Genomic DNA, 23,994 nt, shown 5'->3' on the forward strand with positions numbered 1-23,994 from the left:
TTAGGCATATTATCAGAATTTCCTTCTGACATATGATAAGCCTCATGAACAAAAAATTGATGCTGAGGTGTTATCTGACCTGTGCTGTTATGATAAAGGCCAAAGTGAGAATAGTTCTACAGCAGGGGCACTGTTCCTCTTTATTTCTGTAAATAGGGTTGGATGTTCAACCAATTTATTTAATCACAAGTAAATGAGAAAAATAACAAGTGCTATTGTGCTTCTGGGCAACCTGATCTAGTTGAAGATTTAGGGTCGGACTAGATGACCTTTGAAGGTCCCTTCCAACCCAAACTATTCTACGATTCTGTGATTCTGTCTTCCTGGGCTAAAGCGGTTATTCACAAAGCAGGACTCATGGCGAGGGAAAAGCAGCAGAGAGCTGGCTCCAAGGGCCAGGCTCCTCTGCAGAGCACTACCCTGCACTCTAGGTTGAGGATGGGGGCTGAGCAGAGCCGAGCCAGAGACAGCGTTTTGGCAGTTATGTGCTGTGCCAAAAGATGTCCCCATACACAAACACATAGAACACAGCCAGCCTGAGCTCTTCCCAGCTGCATTGTGCGGCTCACAGATGTACTGATATTAAAACCACCATTAAAACGCTGCCACTCCTCATGGGAAAGTGTGGGTTCTTGTATATAAATAGCAATGTGTAACATAGCTTTACAAAAAGAGCAAAGAGAAAACACTTTTTGTATAGAAAATGGAAGTTTAAGAGAAGTTATCTGTTAGCTGCACTGGATCTCAGAACAAAGAGGAATTTGGCTTTTAAGGAAAAACCAATAATTTTAATATTGGATTTACAAGTTTTTGAGAGGTTTGGATTTTTTTGGGGTTTGGTTTTTGGTTTTTTGTTTTTTGTTGGTTTTTTTTTTTTTTTTTAATCACCTAATGGTCACTGGTGCAAAATACAAGTTTGATATTATTAAAATTAATCCCAGCTTTTATCTGAATGCTGCTGGACTACATCTGGTAAATGCATCCCTTTTAGCAAAAATAGAGCAAATCAGCTTACCAACAAAATTAGTATCAGGAGATATAGGAGGACAGGAGGAGGCTTCCACTGATGTTAGATTTTGTCTACCTTGAAAGGTCTAGAAGTTTGTTTTAGAAAGTTAAAAATGTTTTGTAGTAGCACAGCTCATTTCCCTTCCTTCCACTCTCCTTCATTCCTTTCTGACTCTCACTGATTCTTACCATAGTTTTTAAAAAGGCAAGAACTTTATTTGCTACCCTGTATAGCATGCAATCCTCTGAGAAGGATTCTAAATTCAGTCTATAAGACACCTGGACTCAGCCACTTCTAAGGCTGAAGAGTGAAATACACAGTGTATTAAAGTAAGGTGAATGGGCAAAGTCCTAGCATGTGCGCTATATGCTAGAGGAGGAGAGTTAGAGGATAGATGAAGGAAGATGGGAATAAAGGAGGATACTGCAGAGAAAATACAGGAGAATAAAACTGTAGGGTTAAAGGGAACCAGGAAGAAAGTGATAGCTTGTCTTGGCCTATTTGCTGTTACAAAGATGCTGCAGGACCCCTCTAGTTCTGAAACAAGGTTCAGACGTGGTTTTGGGTAGACCAGGGCTTGGCTGGAAGATATATTAACTGACTGGAAGATCTATTAACTGCCTCTCCCTATTTCTTATCAGCCAAATCAGACAAATATGTTGATTTGGAAACAAAGACTCAGGATGTGTATTGGCTAAATCAGCAGCCAGGAGAAAAATGGCTCCTCACTGAACCTGGCAGCAGGGGGTGGGGGCAGCAGGGGAGGTGGCTTTGCTTCTCACGGGCTTTCCCTCTTCTCCTGCAGGCTAGAGCTACGGTGGTCTCAGATTGAAATTCAACAGACTGAATATGAAGTGTGTGAGAGCGTGGGAGTGGTGTCTCTGAAAATCACCAGGGCCGGACACTCTGCAGAGTCTGCCTTTGTAGCTGTGAAGGTAAAGCTAAAAGCCAAGCTCCTAACTGGAAACTTGACAATAAGCAGTGCAGCTTGTTAAATTCTCCCTTGGACTTAAAAGGTACTTAAGTAATCAGCAAAGTGGCCATGCAATTCAAACCAGACTTACCAGAACATTGTCCTTGCTATACAGATGGTTGAAAAATTACTGACAAACTTTCTGAGTTTTAAGTAGAAATGCTGATTAACCAAACCTGGAATGTTTTAGAGTGGTGTTTCAGTTCTGATGACCTTCTGTGACAGTGCAGGCAGTTTCCTCTGGCACTGTGCTCAGAAGCTAGGTTTCCAGGATTTGCCGCATTAAAATCCAGGCTTTGGGCAACCTGGAGCCTTGGGACTTCTCATTTCCCTGCTCAGGCTGGACGAGCCCAGGAGCTATGGGATCTTCAACTCCACAGTCATGGCAGCCTTCCCCATTTACCCCCCCACTGCCATCAGCCTAGGAAGAAGCCCGAGGAACCCCCTATATATTCAGCAACAGTCTCTGTCTTACTTGGAAAAAAAAATAAAATTAGTCTGAAAGCTACAGTTATTTTGCAATTTTGTAAAACAAGTTTTGTGCAACTACTCTTCACAAATTTTAACTTTCCTCAAAAATGGAAATACCAGGATTTTACCAAATCCCCTTGCTAGAAAAACACTAAAAGTTTCCCTCACAGTTTCTGAGCATGATAGCCTTAATTGGAAACATAGTTTTGATTTTTCTTTCACTGGAGTCAGTGGGAATTCTGCTTTTGACTTCATTGGGAACCATCCTGCCCTATACTTCATGGACTCCAGTGACTCTACTCTGATTGTCACTTGGCTAAAAAGACCAGTGAAACTGATCCTAGGATTGTGAACAAGTGTGGAAGCTGGTGTCCTCTGCCTATGAAAATCCAGGTAGTCACTGCTGTCCCCAAACTTATGTATATAGGGGTTCATGATTATTCCAATGAGTCTTTGGGGCCTGCAAGTCAGCTCTGTGTGCAAAGGCTTCTTCCAAGACCTCACAAAGGGCTGAATAGGCAAACTTGGCCCTGCTGCTGCTGTTCTTCCAGCAGGATGTGCCTGTCCAGGAGCCAGGTATGGCTGGGTCCCCAGCCATGGTGAAGAGCAGTGTTGTATGATGCTGTCAAGTAGCTATTTGAGAGCAGATGAGGTAAAATTTTAAGATGAGCAATTTTTTTATAATGAGTTTTAAACCATGAGCAAGGACAGAATGACAATTTCATGTCACAGGGTTTATTCTTTAGGCCATTATCTTTTTTTTCAGCCTGATCACATGTATGGGTTGGCATGTCTTTTATAGACTCCATGGAGAGGCACGTGGTAGCTTCAGCACACAGCAGAATGCAGTGGTTTGGTCACAGCATGGCATTCACTGTTTGATTTCTTCTCAGGTGAATGAAATATCTGCTGTGCTGGGACAGGACTTTACAGTAACTCCCTCGAAGCTTGTTCAGTTTGATCCAGGTATGAATCAGTGCAATGAATAATTTAATAATTAATTCAGTGATTTTGAAAGTATAAATTCTCATTTTGGAGAGTGAAACCTATTACCTATCTGTAGCTAGAGGAGCTGAACAGGATCGAAGACACTTTTTTTCACTTTCTGGAAGTGCAGTGGACTTTCTTTGTGGATTAGCATCATTATTTTAGGAGATGGTGTCCCTTTACACCAGTTAAAATATCAAAAATGCTGAAATGATATCTCCTTATTTCCCTACAGCTAAGCTGTAGAGGACTCACCCTGAGCTGAGCTGTGAGATGCTTTAAAGATTTCAGGGCATAATAGGTAAAGTGCAAGATGCTGGTCAAATTTAGACAAAACTGACTACAACTGAAGTTATGCAAGGTATTCAAGACCAGAAAGGTGTAAAAGAACCTGATAATTGTCAGGCCTCATTTCTGCTTGCACTGTAATCATAACAGCAGTCTGACTTGGCTGAGTCCAGGATTTGAGTTTATAAAATGGGGTCTGCACAGGCCTCCCAGGATGCTGCCTGCCGTGTCAGCAGAGGTTATCCCAAGACTGTAAGCAGTAAGATTTCAGTGGCAGACAATCACAGTGACTACAGAGGAGACAAAACACATCATCTGTGAAAGCCTGAAATAAATGGCATCTACTTGATAATAAAAATTAGTTTAAGTGCTTACCTGCATTTGAAAAGCAGATATGGGGAATATAAGAAGTCAGTTCCAGGCAAAGTCTGGCAACTTTAGGAATTAAGCTTTTTATTTTGGAGGGGGGAAAAAAAAAAAAAAAAGCACTGTATCCCATGGATGAATTCATATATACCCCAGCTTTCTAGTCTATTCCACAGAAAAACTTGTAGCTTTAAGTTCCCAATCACAAATCTGATTACCTTGTAAATCTTCAACTACATTTCATCTTGAGAAGGCAAATTTTGTGTAAAGGTAGAGAATGAGCAACTGCTGGTTATTTTTCAGAGGTGGATGAGAGGACACTCAGCAGACAGCAGTAAAAAAAAAAACCTGTGTGGAAAGGTGGAAATCTGCCCTAATTTCCAGTGGAAAACGAGAAACCTCTGAAACCAATGAGCCACTCTTGAGACCCTTTATCTATCGTTAGATTTTTGTTTGCTTGTTTTAAAGATGGAAGAAAAATCTGAGAGATCAGTGTTAAAAGTCCTACGTACTGTGCTGACTCAGGATTTCAGCTCTCTTTCCTCCAATGTACTATTCAGTCAGGCTTACCAGTAGCTGGATTAAAATGGCTCGAGATTGTCACAAAGAAATTGTGACAGGATCTGTGCACACTGTTCCCCTTTTCTGCCCAGCTTCTCAGTTAAGCCAGCTGAGTTCCCTCACACAGTCCTTTTTGGGTGGCTGTCTGTCTCTTTACTTAGGCCTAACTTTAGGGAAAGACCCTCCAAACTCTTATGTTCAAGGCATCAGTTTCTTTGTCCTAAATTCAAGTTTTTTGATATTTAGTAATTACTTAGTAATTAAAAACAACTCTCAGCTGTGCTATTGACTGGACTGATAGGCACATCAGACTGCAATCAATAAACTGTAGTGGAAAGGAGCAGAAGGCGGTCCTATCCAAGTATATGGGTCTGTTTGTACTGACAGCTTCTCTTAGCTAGAAGATTCATACTGGAAAGGCGCAAGGAAATAGAGGTTATGCAGTGTTATAAGGATGTAGAGATTTATTTTTACAATGTTGCACATGTACCTTTGATATTCATTTTGGATATCGGTGCTGACTTTTTGATGCAGAAATAGTTCCCAACACGTTTTGTTGACAGCAATGGGTATGTTGAGGTCTGTTTCTTTCCTGCTGCCTCTGACCTTTCCTGAACAAATTTTTAGCCTTTTGGGTTAATAACCAGCCTAGTCCTTTATCTTGAAAGGATCTTTCCCATAATGCAAGCCTGAAGTTACCCAGTAAAGGCAAGCAACCCAGCAAAAATTGTGTAACCAAGTATAAAATCTGCCTAAAATGTACTTCAATCTAAGATAGTCTTTCTTTGATCCATTTGCAGGTATTTTAAATTATGTTCAATCTGTAGAATATATCTTTCAAGATAGAAAGCATATGATTTTCTCAATTGCAATGGAAGTCCTAAATCTGTGTATTGTAGTGTCATTTTCCACATCTGCAGCAACTTTTTGTTACAGTATGTGCACTTGGACTGAATAATTGTTCAGGAACAAATTCAAACTTAATGTTACTTGGGAGAACAGCAGGAGTCCAGTCAGTTGGTAAGAGCACAATAGCATACACCAGCTACTCCATTCTAGCTGCAGACATGTTAATTAATATATTCCTTTGACACCCCGATTGATTGAAATAGCACTTACAGTGTAATTAAAATGTTTATTTCTATTAGGAATGTCAACCAAGACGTGGAATATAGCAATTACCTATGACGGATTAGAGGAAGATGATGAAGTCTTTGAAGTAGTTCTGAACTCCCCTGTGAATGCTGTTCTTGGCACCCAGACAAAAGCTGTAGTGAAAATTTTGGACTCAAAAGGAGGTATTCTCTTTTGATCTTCATCATTAAGAAGGTGGGACAATCTTGGCTGAGTAGCTACTTATTTTCAACCACAAGTTGTTCCAAACACTCACCTTCAGATCAAAATGCTTAATTTCTTTTTAGAGAAAACAGGCTTGACAGTTTCAGACCCTTTATTCTCTCACACAGTCATATACATCCTCTTAGGAAACACAGCGTGGAGTAAGCAGTAAGTACAAAATGAGAAGAGTGCAAGGAAAGAAACCACTTTTCATAACAACACGAGTTCAGTTCTCATTTATGAAAGTGGGAATAATGTTTTTAGGTCCATTAGAATTTTTTCCCTGTTATTGTTTAATGGTTGTTACACACCTCTGAAAAAAGATTTATTTTCCTCTCAAAAAAGATCCTAACAACTAAACCCAGCTCTTAGCAATACATTTTCTAATGCTTAACGGAGTCCACAACATTAAAGCACATGGGAGTGATCAACACTATTTAGGCTTTTATGTCTGCATTATTATTGTGTTTTTCAGTCATCAAATATGGTGTGCCTAAAATCATACAGAAAAATAAGCAACTGTAGAAAATTAGAAATAACTAGCTGAGTCCTCTGAAAGCTCAAGAGTGTTTTTCACTCTGGTGCTTAGTGAAACGGTATTTTAAATACTTGTGTTGCAATGAATTAGGCTGCAGTTTACAAAAAATCCTTTTAAAATTTCAGACCTGTTTTCTTTTTAACATTCATAATGTAAATCAGGAGTTAATTGACATAACTGGTTTGTAGGAACAATAGTGTCCTGGATTTCTGAAAAGAAAATTGTCTGGCCATGACAGAAAGACTACTGACATTAGTCAAACATACCTGCCTATCCATGATCAAAACCCCAGTACTCCAAACCCCAATCTATGCATGAAAACAGGAAATTTCAGCAGATGCTTGGCTGAAATTCTTATGTGTAGATAGACAAACACATTATATATAAAAACACATATACAGGTAGTAGTTGCAGTCATAGTCATAGCAAACCCCACCAATGAAGATGACTGAATGAACAGCAAATAAAGTACACCAAGTGAAAAAATCATCCAACTTTTAATGACAAAATGTTTATATGCCCTTGTCAATGTGACCAGTTATCTGCTCATGCAGTTAGAACTAACCATCTGCCTTTTTTTATGCTTTCAGGTCAGTGCAGCTATTCCTATTCTTCTAGCCAAAGCAAGCATGACTACTGGGGGAAAGGCACACTGTTTCCAGTTTCCTCAGGCTTCTCATCACCTCCTAGGCCTGGCAATGCTCCCTTGGAAAGGATCCCACTGCCTCCTTCCAAAGGGATGAGAGAGAATGGAGGGGACCCACAGCAGGAACACAGCTTGGTGAATCGGTCAAGGACCAGGCTGAGAGTGACTGGAAATGGCAGAATAGTAAGACACTTCTGCAGTGCAGTGATGGGCTGATTTGTAAATTTATTGGGATGTGATGTCTTTATTTAGTTTTTTTTGTAGTGATCCTAACTGACCATATAATAACCACAAGCCACCTGAGTTTTCTCTGAGCCAGAAGTGAGAGCTATTTAAAAATACTGTGAGATAAAATAAAATAAAAATAAAATAATAAAATAATAAAATAAAATAAAAATCCTAATTTTGATGATCCATGTATGCAAGAGAAGAAGAAAAACAGAGTTTGGGGAGGAAACATGCATCAAGCAACTTCAGCAATTACACACATTCTAATCTTGTCTAAATTATGGGTCAGCTAGAAGAAAGAAGTCACTAGAGTCAGACAAATGTATAAAAGCTGTGCATCTGGTCCTGAAGAATTAGAGCTGAAAATACTGCTAGCTTAAACAGGGAACTGTTACTTAAATATTGATTTACCCATTGATTTTCCTGCTTAAACTGGAATTTAGCTAAACTGGTATTGGTTTAGCTAGCTGGTTTAGTAACATTCCACTCCTGTGATCCTAAAGGTTAATGAAATCTGTTTATAAACACACTTGTAATACCTAATTTTTAATGGCTGTTTTCAGAGTTGATCAGTTTCCATTTTGAAAGAAGTAAAACCAAAATATGTTCCGCATGATTTGTGACCTAGATCTTGGAGTAAATCTCGCATAAAGTTTTTCCGTTTCTATAATGCATAAATATGCCCATCTCATTCTGCTATTCTACCTTTTCAGGTTCATCCTTCATCTATACTTAGAAATGGAACTGATGTGGTTTTCAAAGTAAGAGTATTAGGAGTATTTCTCAGATATTTCTACGATTTCTTTCTGATTCTGTTCTTTCCAGGTTTTGTCACTCTTAAGAATTTACTATGACACATATTTTATTCTTCTGTGGTTTGTTTGTTTTTTTTTTTTTTTTTTTTTTGTGGTGTCACTTTCCCTTGATTGGCAACAATTTCTATTATAACTATCTTTTTTTTTGTTTTGGTTTGTTTGTTTGTTTTAGAGTTGCTTGTACGTGCTAACCCTCCCTTTTCCCTCTCCTGTTCTCTTTGTGTGTAAAATACTGTAAAACAAAGTATCACGGGATGGTATCACTCAAAATAGAGGATGACACCTCATCAGCTAAAGCAAACAAGAATGCTCAAGTGTCAGTAATTAACCAAGCACAGCCACAGATAAATGTCGTCTCCTCTAGGAGCACAGAAATCCCACAAGCTGATAAGGCAGAACTGGCATCTGGACCAAGCTCACGACATCAGGTATGAAACCTTTTGTTTCATAGGCATTTTCACCATCTGTTTTCAGACATGCTGTTTTCCAAAATGATTTAACACTTCTCAGATCTGCAGCCTAACCTTTCCCACTCCAAAGCTGAGGCTAACCAATACACAGATAAGTTAACTCCAAAGCTGAGTCTAACCAATACACAGATAAATTAACAACTCAGCATAAAGTTTTAACATAAGACCTATTTAATCTGTTTCGAGTAGCTTTTTTTGTGTAATTTTTTCCTTCAAATGTTCAAATGACATTTCTCTTTCCAGGACTTCTACTCTTTTCCAAAGGCCTGTACACAAGATTTAAAGGGGCTCTTACATTATGAAGAAAGCACTCAGAAGTTATTTCAGTGTGATGGGATAATGTGGAAATTCTGGAATTCCCAAAGCAAGGTAAAAATGTCACCATAACTATGTATCTAGGTGGACTCTACAATGCGTGAGACTCTTAAGCAAAGGACCGTAATGTAACAACTGTTGACTAGTACATGGAATAAAAGAGTTGCCCAGAGTCAGGTTTGCTGTCCCCAGAAAGAAAGATTCCCAGAAACCTGATAAGGGTTTGATTGCCTTTCCTCTCTGTCATCCATACGTGCCCCTGGACAAGCCATATGAGCACTGATGTCTTGGTGCTTGTGGAGATATAGGCATGAGACAGTCAGTGAAGGAAGTCTGTGACAGAGTGAGTGAGTTAGTAAAATTAGCTCAGTTATGTATCCTTTCCACGTCCATTCCACAACACAAGATGTCACGCTACATTTGGTTGTGCTGCATTTGGTTGCACAGCATTGCCTACACAGACTGCAGAAGACGAAAAATGGTGTCCAAACTAATTTGGCCTCTTAAAAGGATTTTTGGAACTGAAACATCATGTCACTTTTAAAGCTACTCACTATAAATTATAGGTTCCCTTGGCAGGCATTTATTTCTTTACATCTTTTAAGCAATGCTGCACCACTATTGATACATATCAAAGTTCATGTTCAATTTAATTCTGGAGAGGCCACAAGCAGCACCTCCATCCTTCAGTCTGATTATTAGTGCACAGACCTAGATTGCTGTAAGCAGGAGTCTGTTTTGCCTTTTCCTCTTTTATTTTAGGAGGTAAGCATGAAGAAATGTCCCTCTGGATGGAGCCATTACGAGGGCAGCTGCTACTTGCTGGTAGTGAATCATAAGGTCACCTGGAACACTGCTGCTCGGGCTTGCAGAGAACAGTAAGAGACTTGCCCAACTGAATGTGTTTGCTGTGCACTGCTGTTGCCCTGAGCTGAATGCTGCTCTTGAGGCTGAGTTTATTCAAATAAACCTCACTTTGGTTGTGCTGCACAGCTCCCCAGAGAGAAGAACAAGCCCTGGGATTCAGACCGAGTGGAGAATAGAAACATTATTAGTCTCAAAATGTTTCAGGTGGTGATGCTACCTTATCCACAACATGAATCCCTGAAGCTGTCCATTTGCAGTGAGGATGCTTTCCTAACAGGAGAGTTAGTCTGGGAGAACAGAAATAGAACAAAGTAGTCTTTTGGCCTCTCTGACCCACCAATTCCTTGGCTCTACCTTCACTTTATTTAGAAACAGTACAATGTTGCTAGCTCCTGTGTGCCTCACCACATTATTCTGAAGATGCAGTTCTTCAGATTCTGTAACTACTTGAAAACTTTAACATTCAATTATAACAGTAAATTCCTGAATGCTAGAAATGCTAGCCATGGTAACATGGAGCTTGCCCTAGGATCATGCGTGTTCTGTACCTTGTATTGGACTGTGAGCACCAGGTTGAAGATGAAGCTGAACAATGAGTGGGGCTTTAACAGACCTCTCCATTGCTCCATGAAATGAAAAATGAAACAGGGAAGAATTAGAGATGAAAGAAACAGAATGTATTCTGTAAGTGGTTGAAGGACATGCAGGAAACATGAAACATGGACCAGCATGCATAACAAACCTTGATTGATTCCACTCTGTTATACCAGATTATGTTGTCTTGGTAACACACAAAAGGGAAGTCTTGGTTCTCATACCTCCTCTCATACCTCCCCTAACTGATGGAAGCTATTCTTTACTAAGATGTAAGTGCTACTTGCTTTTTGAGTTCACCATAAATTTCACATTGTTAAATGGTTTACTTCAAATTTTGGCTCCTGAAATGTTTTCCTGTCACCTGCCTTTATTTTGTTACTTACCCAAGCAAATCTGTAAGCTATGAATGTTCTAATATTTTTTTTCCTGGAGACTTCAACATTCAATTGATCCCTTAGGAACATATGTCGCTCTGCTGAGAGATGTTCCCCTTTTCCTAAAAGAGTGTGCTCCTGGTGACCCATAATATTTATAGGCAGTAACTTCTTGCTGAAGGCTATAGGGTGCAATGTAGATGTTAAACTGCATAACGGTAAATCAATGACAGTGTTAAACACCTACACAGAAAGTCAAGGCATATCACTGAATCCACAAGCACATGAATCCTAGGGGTGTGATGGTTCAATTAATGTCAGACTACCACAAAATAAGGAAGCTTTATCCTAGTAAATGGAGTAATCCTGGCCTCCATCTGGAACCGATTTACAAAAGTGCAACCCCAGGCACACACTGAAAGTGATACTAGAAGATAACTCTATAAATTTTATTTTGTGCTTTTGCCCAGCTCCTCCCTGGCAATCACCACCACCACCACCAATTGAGGTACTTCTGTTATTAATACTTCTACTGTTGACATTTAAATAGCTGGTATTTCCAACAAGGAAATAAAATCAGCATAGATGTCAATCCTCAGGTTTTTTTAATAGATCAAATAAACATTAGACATTAAATGAAAATATTAGAACCGACATTCAGTAAATCATTCCATTTCACTGAAAAATAAGAACAATTTTTATTACTACTATTTTCGACTTCTTTTCAATTTTCTTGCTAGACTTTTTCTATTATACAGAACAGGAAAAAAACACAAGCATTGTTAAAGTTATTTCAGTAAGTCTCAAACTAACCACTTTCCTAACCTCTTAGAGAAAACACTGTTATACTGAGATGATAGACTTGAGACCAAGCTATACAGAAGAGATGTGGGCAGACTGAAGAGGGTCCAGAGAAGGGCCACAAAGATGATCACAGGACTGCGAAGCCTGCCATGTGAGGAAATGCTGAGACAACTGGGTTTGTTCGGCTTAGAGAAAAAAAGGCTCAGGGAGACCTTATCACCATGTTCCAATATCTAAAGGGTGGCTACAAAATAGATGGAGACTCCCATTTTACAAGGACTAACATGGAAAAGATGAGAAGTAATGGGTACAAGTTATTCCTGGGGAGATTCCAGTTGGATACAAGAGGAAAAATTTTCACAATAACAATCAGCCGTTGGAGTAATCTCCCCAGGGGAGTGGTGGAATCCCCAGCGTTGGACACTTTTAAGATTTGGCTGGGCAGGGTGCTGGGCCATCTTGTCTAGACCATGCTTTTGCCAAGAAAGGTTGGAGCAGATGATTCTTCAGGTCCTTTCCAACCTGGTATTCTATGATTCTATAGCATAAAAGCAATGATATCGATTTATCTCAGCAGCAATTGTCTGGACATAACTATACGTACATGGGCATATGGAAACCTGTTTGGGTTTCTAATGAGCTTTGACATACATTACATTCATTTGTTGCAGGTGGCATACCAATCTTTTCTTCAGTTTCCATAGGCAGGGATAGAAGCAGACACAAAAATGTGCTTGTCTTGATGCAAGTTGCTGTACACCACAGTGATAATGTGCGTGGAAAATATCTCAGCTAACTGCTGTGAAAACCTTGCACAATTTCTAACCCTTCTCCGAGACATCAGAGAGAAAGGTGGTTTAAGAACTCATTTCTCTAGCTTTGTTTATATGCATGAATTGGCCCTTGGCAACATGTAGAGAAGCATCTGGGGGATATTATGGCTGAGTGATCCCACAGTGGCCTGATTTAGCAGCAGTTTTGTGATTTATGTTACAGTTCTTGTTTTTCCCACAGGAACATGTCCTCCCTGAGGGTCAGCACAGCAGGGCTCACTCTCATGTGAGATGGTTTCACTGATGCCATGGAAGGGGCTCTCCACTGGATGGAGAAAGCCCACAGTTCTGTCTTTTGCTTTGTTAGTCAGGTTATACCTTCATCTTCCTGAAGCTGAACATTGAATTAGAACTTAAATATGGTCAGATTTCAGATCCTTTACAGCCAGCTTTATAAGGCAGGGGCTGTTATTTTGTTTAGTGTTTATATATTAGCAGCATGTGGCTTTGGTCCTCGGGAATCACAGGCTGAACCACATCTAAAATAATAGGTTAGATCCTTCATGATAAATCAGCACTGACTAGTGCAAAGCAGGATGGACCATACTGCCCTCCCGTCCTAATGCTGTGCTAGTTCTGTAAGTGACTGGTTTAACTTGTGTTATTGCTAGTGATTCCGGCACGGGGATTTGGATACCTAGAGGCATTTAAAGGCCCAGTGTATCTTGTCTGACTTTCAACTGCCACTCTGGAAGTACAGCGCTCCTGTAAGCTCTGTGTCATGTCTGACAGACTCACCTGAATGCCACAAAGTGTTGTAAGCAACATTAGACACCTATTGCAAGGTACCAGGATTACTCCCTAGGTGATCAAACAGTAGCCTGGGATAAGCAGAGCCTCCCAGTCACTCCCTGCTGCCTTCACCATCAGTACAGGATATGGATTTCCTACAGCAGGTCAAATTAAATGTCCTTCTGTGCTGCAAAGGTCTTCATATCTAGTCAAATGTGCTTTTGCTGATGTTAAATTTATTAGAATGGTTCAAAGCTCTTTTAATATTATTATTGGATAATAATATCCAATTAATATTGTCCTTGGATAATTTGATGTAAAATCAGCAAAGTCTTTGTGCTAAGTGTTTTGCATATAATACTTCAAGGTCAATGGCTACCCAAAATATTTCTTAATTGGACAACTGTTTTAAGATGATGGATGCTAAATGTTGATAGCAAACATTTCAAAGCACACAGGAATAATTTCAAATGAACTAATTTAGCACAGAAATCGGTGATGTGTGTGGTTTGATGTGTTTGGTTTTTTTTTTCAAGATGGCATTATGACCCCTTCTCTAGAGTAATTTAAATTAGGAAGTGTTAGATTAACATAACTCCATAATTAACATTATCTTGTCATTTCCTTTGTCTGGCACTCTGCCTAGAGGTACAGTTAGTAATATTATCCTAAGTGGTATGTTCCTTCAGGACTGTTCTCATTTCCTTACAATACGCCAAAACCCTTGGCTAGGTGTAACAATTGTAGTGGTTGTTCTCTCTTTAGTCATGTGTGTTTTTCAGGCTGCATTTAGGAAGCACTCCTACGGAGAAAAGATTAGATAACGTTATAATTATTGCAGTGCTTTCACAGTGCAGAAGTCTCTCCCTGGTTCTTGGCTTGAAGTAAAAGTGTGAGACTGCTATTGCTTAGACCACCCCTGTACGTCATAAATAATACAGCAGTTACTGATACACATTGATGCTTTTTGGTTTTACATTTTCTAAAACAATTGAAACCACAGGAAGTAAGCTATGCTTATTTAAAGTAAATTACTTAGTTCCAGGGCTTTGATTGTCCTTAAGTAGAAGCCAGATAAATGCCCTATTTTTGTTCTTGCTCATCTAGGAGTGACACCACAGAGGCTGCTGCCCAAATCTCTTCTCAGCCCCAAGTTTGGTCAGTGGCCAACCATAGTCACTGTGAGGGGGAATGGCATCCTGCCATTGACTCAGTTATCCCAGGAAGACACCCCGGATTAACTGAGCCTGCTTTCCTGCATAAAGCTTTACCGTGAGCTTTTTACTCTCCCAGAACAGTCAAAACCTTTGCTGGGAGCTTCCCTGGGTGAAGTTCTGGGAGCCTGTTACCATAAGTGGGTGCACAATCCCGACCCATGCCAGACAGCTGCTAACCACTTTGTGCTGGGACAAGCTGTAAAATCATGATCAGTGTCTCCGAGGCCATCTGCCACACCTCTACCTGAGAAGAGCGTACAAAGATGTCAGCGAGATCCTTTACACTTTGTTCTCTGCAGGTCCTGAACTTAGGGGCCCCAGGATGGTACACACATTACTGTGCAGTGCTTAGTCTAGGGCAGCTGTGATTACACAGGCTGTGAGGGCAAACCCTCAGCTGTCCCGCAGGCCTTGGCAGACCTGCTGTGCAAAGCAGAGCACAGGGGAATCCCCTGCTGCTTGGTTGACTCCAGGGATAATGGAGGAGGCCTTTGCAGCAGGAGCATTCCATCAGCATTACAACAAATTTGTAATTTGGTCCACACTGTGCCCCTGTGTGCCCAGTGCAAGGAATGGTCCAGATTTTGTGCAGTATGGACTGTGCGGAATATTGTGGGCTACTAATTTGAGTTCCTTCTGATGTAAAATTCGCCTGCTTCCATATCTTGTGTAGTGCTCTATGGCATCCGTGGGAGCAGTACTGCTAGAAATGATACAAGGCAGCAAACAGGAATGGAGCTCCAGCTACGGGTCTCTAATTGGGCAGCAGACTTTGTGGTGGGCTTGCACCCCAAGATACGATCATGGTTTCCGTAGTAGATTCAAGTTTGCCATGCCACTCTTGAGGTCTGGTTGTTGCCCCACCTCTTAAAGAAGACAGACTTTGCCTCCTTTGGAGAAATACTGATCTTCTGTCTTTGTTATCTGCCAACAGCCATGAAATTAGCAAAATCCTCATAATGCCATTGACTTATTCGGCTGTTAGAAAAGTTTTTTACTCTCTCAAAACATGTTTTGATGAGCAGTGTTGGTTGCTTGGGCCCTATCAAGCATCACCCAGGATGTTCTGGGAAGCTGGAGGGGATGGCATCACTGTTAGACTGAGTGGCAGTCAGAAATATGGGACAAGAGAAATGACAGAGGCTCAGCATTGGAGGGAAGGCAACAGTAGGTGGGGTGTGACAGGTAAATGGTGACATTACATGAAGGCAGGCAAAAAGATGGATCAATAAGAAAGTGGAGCCACTGATGGCTCACTGTTCCTGTCAAATGTGAAGAATGCGATTTGTCTCTTAATGCTTCAGGATTTAGCCTGATCTCTAAATGGCTTAAGAGCAGTCTCCCCGGGCTTGCATGTTTGGTACTAGATGGAAACTTCACAGTGGCAAGGATTTGCAAGTCCTCCTTTGGGGTTGGCATACTTTAATTATGAACACAGAGCAGACCTTATGAACTGGCTTCATTCTGAAATAGTCCGGATAATATGCAGTGGTGCTCCAAGCTGAACTGAATGTGTAGTCATTGCCAACAACATTACTTCTCAGAACCACACTATCACTCTAAGTCAGACCCCTAAATTACATGCATTTAGTTTGGTTTTGAAACATGACCAAGATTTTAACTGTTACTTGAAGCTTTAATTTTGTCAGAATGCAATTTTATAAAGACATAGTCTGCTCTACTACCAAATGGATGAAGCTGTATCTTTCAGTGGCTTGGGTTTTAGTGTGGGCAGATTATTATTTTAAATAAAAGAATGTATGAATGATTGTGTCACTGGTTTAGAACACAGCTTGTGAGTATGAGGTACATGTTCCCTGTATACACTTCTTTGAATTGCCTAGGTGATTTAACTTTTCTGTTAGAAAATCAGACCAGAACTTAGGTTCCTCTCCAAGAAATCCAGAATTTTTAGACTTTATCTTCATGTAATTATTCTTTCATGCCAGTAACTGATGGTTTTCCTGTAAAATGTTATTCATATGCTTTATTCTAGAATCAGTATCCCTTGTTGCTAAGTGGATGGGAGCTGTCTGTCACTGTTGAATAGTAATTACTCCGTGCTCTCTTCTTGAACCTAGATACCTTGGGAGTCTAGCAAGCGTGGCTAATGAACAAAATATGCAGTGGCTGTGGGACTTCAGTGGGAGGAAGCCCTTTTGGATAGGCAAGTACCTCAGCTGACTGTCCCTTCTGAGGATTACAGCTCCCCTGCACCCTGGAAAGCAGAAACTGCCGCAGCAGTTACAACCCAGTTTTCAGATGCTGTATTGTTCTCCACTTTCTGCTGCTTTTCCTATTTCAGAGCAAGGCATAAGCTGAAAGCCATAATTTACCTGACTAATTTTACAAGTCTTTATAAAAAAGAAGAGTTTATCATACTGCCTTTTGAATGGTTGTTTTTGCCTTGCCTTGAAACCTTTCACATTTTAATACTAGCTGATAAAATAAGTTCTGATGGAGCTCCTACTCTTTTTATCTCCCTTTCTTTTGACTGTTCCTTTATTTCTTTTATTCTTTTTCTAACATCAATTATTTATGTTACTGCTAATTTAATGGTGTCATCCTGTATTAGAAATCTTGTTAGATGATCAACTGAAGAAGACTTAATCACATCACTTTAGATTTAGCTATTTCTTATTGTGCACCTTTCATTTAATGAGAAATGGAAAGCACTCAGATGGGCCTTCTCTGTACCTCCTGATCCTCTTCTGTGAATGACTGCCTTAGCTCATGGACTAGTGCTACCGCTTTCTTCCAATCCTTGTTTCTGCTACACTGTCCACATTTTAGACTCTTTTTCTCCAATTGTGAACTGCAGTTTTCAGCTCTTAGTAATTTTATGAGATGGATTTACTAGCTATAATAAACTAACTTTTAAAACTAGTTTGTGATCAGGTTTAATGGTATCATGATTCTGTTAACCTGGGAGAAATAAGCTCCTCTGATAAGAACAAAGACCGCAAGATCATTGTGTCAATTTTCTGATCTTGGTCTCTTATTGCTAAGAAGACAGGTCACATCTGAAAATATGCCACCCATGGTGGTCTTAGTAACTCAGAGGCTAAGAGAAAAGACATGTTTTTGGTTGCATTAACTAATACAACCTAATTTTACAACTGTTAATTTCAACAGTGCAAACAAGGTCTACAACGATCTGCAGGATTTTTTCAGAAGGAATCTTGAAGGCATCTGAGGCTGCCCAGACTTGAATACAATATTCTGCTTGGCATCTTAAGTATCAAAAGAAAACTTGGGAGGTGACAGACATGCAATAGCTGGAAAGAGAGATAGGAAATAATGCAGAAAAGTGTGTTTTCCCTTATTCAGATGACACTAATTGTGATTCAGATGGCCTTTTGAAATATTAAACTATATTTTGCTAGTATTCTTCCAGATGGTTTTTTTTTTCTTCTCAGCACAATACTGTATGCATTTTTTAACAAAGAGATAGAACAACGTGCTTCTGTTGGCATCAGCTCCAGAGATGATAAACATCACTGATTTGTTCTTACCAATTTCACACAGGCTTGAATGACCAAGTCAATCCTGGACATTGGGAGTGGAACGGAGGAGAACCTGTAACCTACATAAACTGGAGAAGAGGTTCCTACCACTCTCCAAAGAAAGGAAGAAATTGTGTATTGGTGCAGAAGCGAGGAAAATGGCAAGCAACTGACTGCAGGAAGGTCAAACGGAACAGCTATATATGTTCAAGAAAGCTATAAAGAACAGAGGATCCTTGTGAAAGCATGCAGACATTCATGTTGTTTCAGTTTTATTTATCTTCAGAAATGTGAGGGTGTGAAGTCAGAAAACTGTCCTAATTATCAGCAGGGTTCATTTGATATGCTACCGGTGGTGCAGGTGCATTGAACTCTAACCCAAGGAACAAGGCTTTCATTACATTTCTGTGTAAAAATACTTTTTTTTTTTTTTTTTTTTTTTAAGAGAAGAAAGTAGCACACTGGTTGATTTGTTTTGTTCTTAAGGTTGTGAATTGGCTGTTTCTTTAATTCATCTGCAGAAAATTATGCAGTTTTACCCAAATGCAGTTTATTCTCCAAATGAGGAAGACTGCTTTTACCCAGAGAGCAGACTCTGCTGGATGAAAACAGGCCCTTTTGGGTGATGAGGAGAGGGATGTTATGTCAGGAGACTGGGGCTTCTTGGGTGCTGCCCTAGTACAATGTCTCACAAAAATACCAACACGAGGATTTAGTGACAGAGTACCAACAGGAGCCAAATCTTGGGGTTTTTTTTCTGCCTCCCAAGTTCAGCTACAAATCATAAATCTGCTCACACACAGCCATACATTGTTTCACATTCCTAATGAAAGTTGTTCAACATTTTCTAGAGTTGCAGGATGATGCTATAATTTTTAGTGTAATTAAATAATGTGACCTCTTTAAATCTAATGCTATATCCAAGGATTATTTACACAGAAAAATTAGTACTGAAGCTTAATCCTAGGATATTATCTTCAGTGATACATGAACATCAATAGGATTTATATGAGTGTATAAACCAGCGTAATCGTGAGATATATTTTGTACTACAGCATCTATGGCTTTTGAGAAGCATTAATTTAAGTCCTTATTAGGGATTTGGGGTTTTCAAAATAATAATTAAAAATCCAGATTTAGTTCTGAGAAAGGCTTAAAAATCAGAATGTAATTGGAAAAAAACAGCTGCTCATAACTTAACTTACTTCAAATATATGCAGTGGCAGTGTTACCACTTCCTAACATTATAATAGACTTATATCAGACCTGTCAAAAATCTTGCTTTAGGACCTTCTCACTGCCAACCTTAAAAGTTAGAAAAAGAAACAAGTCATAATCTTCCTAAAAAAATAATTAAATCTCCTCTCAAGCCCTCCCTCTGCCCACAATGAGTGTGTGACAGTTGGCATGGCACTGAGTAGGGTGAATTTGCCCTGCACCTCACGAACTCTCACCCCTCCCATCTGCCTGCCTGCTGCCAGCAGCTGATTCTCCCTTTGCCCGCTACGAGCTTGTCTATTCGGCCAGCCTCTGGATCAACTGCATCTGTACGCTCTTTACACCAGAGGTGCAAACCCTCCTTCTCGGGTTCCTCACCACAATGTCTCAGTCTTGTGAGGGACAGATGCAGCATAATCACCTTTCCTCTCTGGGCTGAGCGACACTGTCAGGGATTATTTACCCCTCTTCCTTGCCTTTGGCACGCATAGGTTATTTATCCTTCCTCCTTGCCTGTGACATGTTAAATGAATATGCATGTGAGTAGCTGGACAGTCTTTTTATATAGGAGAGAACCTTTGTGAAAGGACTGCTGCAGATAAGCATGAATGCATTGCAAATTAAAAAAATACTGTGGACAGAACCTCCTCACCCTTACTGTCGGCAGCAACAGATACAGACAAAAATATTTCCAAGATTTATTTTTCTCTTGGTAATCTGTATGCCAAGCTTCTAGACACCTTTGCTAGACACTAACACTTTTGCTTAAGGAGTTTTCTAGATCAATATAGATAGACAGATTGTTTCAAGAATTCTCCACACCAAGTACCCCTGAGTACCCTTCTAGACCAGTTTTTACTTCTGATAGTCTTCACTGCCAAAAAAAAAAAAGGGATGTAAAACAGCACTCTTGCTGTTGTGGTCTGGAATTCCAGGGAAAATTGACTAAGAGAATTTGGTTAGGCACAAACATAAACTTCGATTTCTTTAGGGCCTTCTTTTTGTAAATACTGATGAGTTTATAAGTGCTATCTTGACAAAGCCCGACAAGATAATTTAAATACCTCTCCTAATCATTCAATAAATGAATTACATCAACAGAGAGGGAATTTTGACCAAGATGCCTATTACTTGATCAGTAACTAATAAATGACACATGCCTAGTCTGAGACGACACTGATTTCAGAGGTTTGCTATTGTGAGAAGGGAGGATTTCCCTTTTCTGTATTTCATTTGAACTACTTTAAAGTAATTGAAGAGAATGAAGATTTTAGTACACAATAGACAGTTGCACAAACTGTACATGCTTACTGGTTTTATTATATCTAATACAATACACTAATGAAACTAAAATTCTTACATTGCAGTACAAGGATATTTCTGCCCTGAAAGGCTACTGATTTTTTTTTTTTTTTCTCAATACAAAAAACTGTTCCAAATATTTATTCATAAATTCAAATTTTTCTGTCCCTAAAGTTTGGAGGTTTTTTTCACAAACTTTTACAGCTTTTATTATGATACTGGAGTACAAAGACTAGGACATACTCAAATCAGGGAAAGTACAAATAAATCAGTTTTTCTGTTGCCTGGGAAGTTGTTGTCTCTAAGAGGTTTAGTAAAGGAAGGGCCTAAAATCCTGAGAAGTTATCGGGAGTATTTTCAGTCTTCAGTACTTTTGATTTAGACTCCAAGTAAACTCAGAGGAAAATCAGTGTTCAGACGATCAGCAGAAGAATTTCAGGAGGCTGTAAGTAAGAACAATGTAAATCTGGCATTCACCTATGGATGCCACACTTTTTGGATAAACAAAGGATTTATTTCACCAGAGCTATCCATATATCTTTTAAGAGCAAGAAAACCAAGACAGAACAGCTCAGTGAAAAGAACCCAGCAGTTAGCCTAGATCTCTATAGAGGGATGGGCAAAATGAGCTCTTTGTGTGCCTATCACTTTTAACCACTTTCTCTGTCGAGTATCTATCTTTTAAATCTCTTGAGAAATTTCAAACAAATCTGACAGAGAAGCAGTTGACTGAAAGACAATGGTTATGAAAAAAGAATGGATAGGCAACTGGCCGCAGGAGCACTTCTTCCAAACCAGAATAGTCTAAAATATTCATGTTGTTATTAATAACTTCATTGAGACTGAGTTTTTAATCTGGAAAAAAAAAAAAAAAATCAGGAAAGTTTTCCAGATCTCTTTCGTACACACTGAAACTTCAAGTCTTTATTCACAATTCTCAGATTATAAAAATAACTTTGATAAAATTATACATATAATTCAGTGAATACTGTGATTCTACATTATTTTCATCACAAGACTGGTGCTATTGTAATTCTTGTACTCAGAACAGTATATATATTGTTATGTTTAACTTTGTTATGTGTATTAATACAAAACTGAAACACATTTTGCTAAATATGTATTTCTTCAGTTTCATAATCTCATAAAAGCTTTTTTTCTAGAGGTAAAATCTATAGTGTTGGGCATATAGAAATGCATTTATAGTCAAGCATAATATACCTGCTGTTTATTCTACACAGTGTCTGAATTCTGTTTCTTCTTTTGCATGACCCTGTGCCTGAATTAATACTATAAGGACATTCATACCATGAGCAAAACATTTCTAAAAGAGAAAATTATGTTTATTTTGAGAAGTAAATTTAACAAAAGTTACAGGTCTGCAAGCAGATATACAAGACAAAAAATAAAATTGAATTTTAATATCATCCTTGATTTAAAGGAGGATGTGATTAAAAGCAATTTTCCCTCAGTAACCACAGTCAGAAGAGATGCAGATGTCAGTTCTCTTTTACTACCCTTTAAAAGGCTATGCTGCTTTTAATATGGAGAACTCTGTTACTCTAATTCCATTGCTTAGCTACTATCATCTACAGCAGTACACAAGCCATACAAGGTCAGAATACAAGAACACAGTAGGGTTTTTTCATTTATTTTTATAGCATTGAGGCAATCATAGACTCATAGGATGGTTTAGTCAGAAGTAGTCCAAATGAATAGGAATCTGGTATCTAAACTACTGCATACAACTACAATAAGCAAAAGAATGTCATTTTATTCACACAAATGAAATGTTCAGGAAAGTCTAAATATAATTTTACTTAATAAAAGAAATCCTGGCTGCCACCTTCTTCCTTGGATTACATTACAAACATTTTCTTGGTGGTGTCTAGTTCTTCAGTGAATCACCACTGCTCTTTTCAAATTATTCATGGCAATCTAAGAAAGATGTGTCTCCCTGAAGACTGAAATGTCTCTTTACCAGAGTCTTTCTCCCCTGGCTCACTGTCCCACAGCTTAACAACCTGAAGTAATCAAGCACATACCCAACATAGCTCCTCGGGCTGGGTTTGGAATTGGATACACTCTCAAGAGGCAGCACGTATGTGCCAATACCATTCAGGAGATACCTCAGGAGATGGGCACCTGTCCAAAATATACCAGCCTGAGAATTATAATAGAAAGAAAACCATCCATCGCATCATGTGTACGTACCAATAGCCATGAAAACATGGGCCAGTACACAAGAAAGGACATTTATTCTAGCCCTGCTGTACACACATTTAAACATTTTCAAGTGTGACCATCTCCATTTTGGCAGCAGTTTGAAACTTAAGACTGTTCTCAGTTCTGTTACTACAGCACAGAGAAAAGAGACAGAAAATGTGAACAGGAAGTTATAAGTGAAGAAAGAAACAATGCAACAAAGGACTTGAAACTGAATAGCAAAGGGAAGAATGAATGATGTACATCATCTGAGGTTGAAGGTACAAAACTAAACAGATTTATTGTCTGTTCTTTCATATCATACCATATACAAAGCTTTCTGGTTTCGTAATTATAACTTTCCCATGAGCCCTGTATGTGATCTGTTTCCCCAAAACTCAGTAAAACAAAGACCACAGATGGCTTTCTTTGATAAGTACAATAATTGAAGAATAAACTGCATAGTGCCAATTCGTTAGTTCTGAGGTCTTCATATGGGTTCTGTAAAAGATATATCTGGATACCAGTTTGTCTACATAGGATGTGTTTTGAAAATGATAGGATATTGAATTGGGCTGTAATATATAAAATCTGTTTTAATGATTTAATCATCAATCATGCTATGATGAGACTATTTAGCTCAACAGAAGGCAAGTAATTCAAGCACTGCCTAAGAATTATTTTTAGGCATCAACTGGTAGTGTAACTAATTACTCAGTTTATGTCCATAATGACTGGATAAACTCCAGCTCTGAAACAAACGAAGACTACTTTGCATTTGCATAGGCCTTGTCATCTATAGATCTGACAGTTTTAAAAGGATGGGCAAACATTCATGGTGTCTATTTCTAGTGAAAACAGAATGTCCCAAATAAATTGCTACTATGAAGGCAAATCAAAGCCTGCTTGAAAGACACCACTGCATTTAGTCACAAGATTTAACCACCAAAATACAGTGAAAACGTGCTATCCTTATATGAAAGGGTAATCAGGCAAGAAAATAAGTTTTTATAAAAGACACACCACTGCTTTTTGTAGTAATCTGAGATTAGCTGTATTTGGAACATAATGGTTATGTGCCCGGTCCAATCTGTATTGTCAACTCTTTGCAGTTGATGACAGCATAAAGAGACTTTTAAATACTTACTATTTTTAACTTCAGAGTGATTCTCCAAACTTGCTGTCTGAGCTGGGATGCCTTCCCATAACGCAGGCAGGCACCTGCCTGAGCTGAGAGGCTGAGGATAGATCTGCTACCCGTGCACAGTTATATGGGCAGCTGACTCCAAAACGGGTTTAGACAATATGTAAATATAGAAAAAACTGTGTACCAG

The 23,994-nt window shown here is 39.1% G+C and overlaps 1 protein-coding gene across 4 annotated transcripts in view; it reads left to right on the forward strand.

Moving 5' to 3' along the window:
• The window catches only part of FREM1 (FRAS1 related extracellular matrix 1), a 71,432-nt gene extending 53,053 nt beyond the window's left edge, over nucleotides 1-18,379 (forward strand). For 2 of the 4 annotated variants that reach the window (XR_003989193.1, XM_030470343.1), the window contains exons 28-31: nucleotides 1,815-1,944; nucleotides 3,347-3,419; nucleotides 5,804-5,953; nucleotides 7,222-8,068. Coding sequence is in view for 3 of the 4 variants with exons in the window: in XM_030470343.1 (XP_030326203.1) it covers nucleotides 1,815-1,944; nucleotides 3,347-3,419; nucleotides 5,804-5,953; nucleotides 7,222-7,274 (406 nt within the window). In the remaining variant the exon portion in view is untranslated. Of the gene's footprint in view, nucleotides 1-1,814; nucleotides 1,945-3,346; nucleotides 3,420-5,803; nucleotides 5,954-7,121; nucleotides 8,069-8,118; nucleotides 8,167-8,465; nucleotides 8,649-8,933; nucleotides 9,060-9,767; nucleotides 9,884-16,510; nucleotides 16,597-17,957 lie in introns of those variants that run through there. The other 2 variants (XM_030470342.1, XM_030470347.2) reach the window with 2 other exon arrangements.
• The last annotated feature ends 5,615 nt before the right edge of the window (nucleotides 18,380-23,994 follow it).

This window comes from Strigops habroptila, chromosome Z (assembly GCF_004027225.2).
Source record: "Strigops habroptila isolate Jane chromosome Z, bStrHab1.2.pri, whole genome shotgun sequence".
NCBI classification, from domain to species: domain Eukaryota; kingdom Metazoa; phylum Chordata; class Aves; order Psittaciformes; family Psittacidae; genus Strigops; species Strigops habroptila.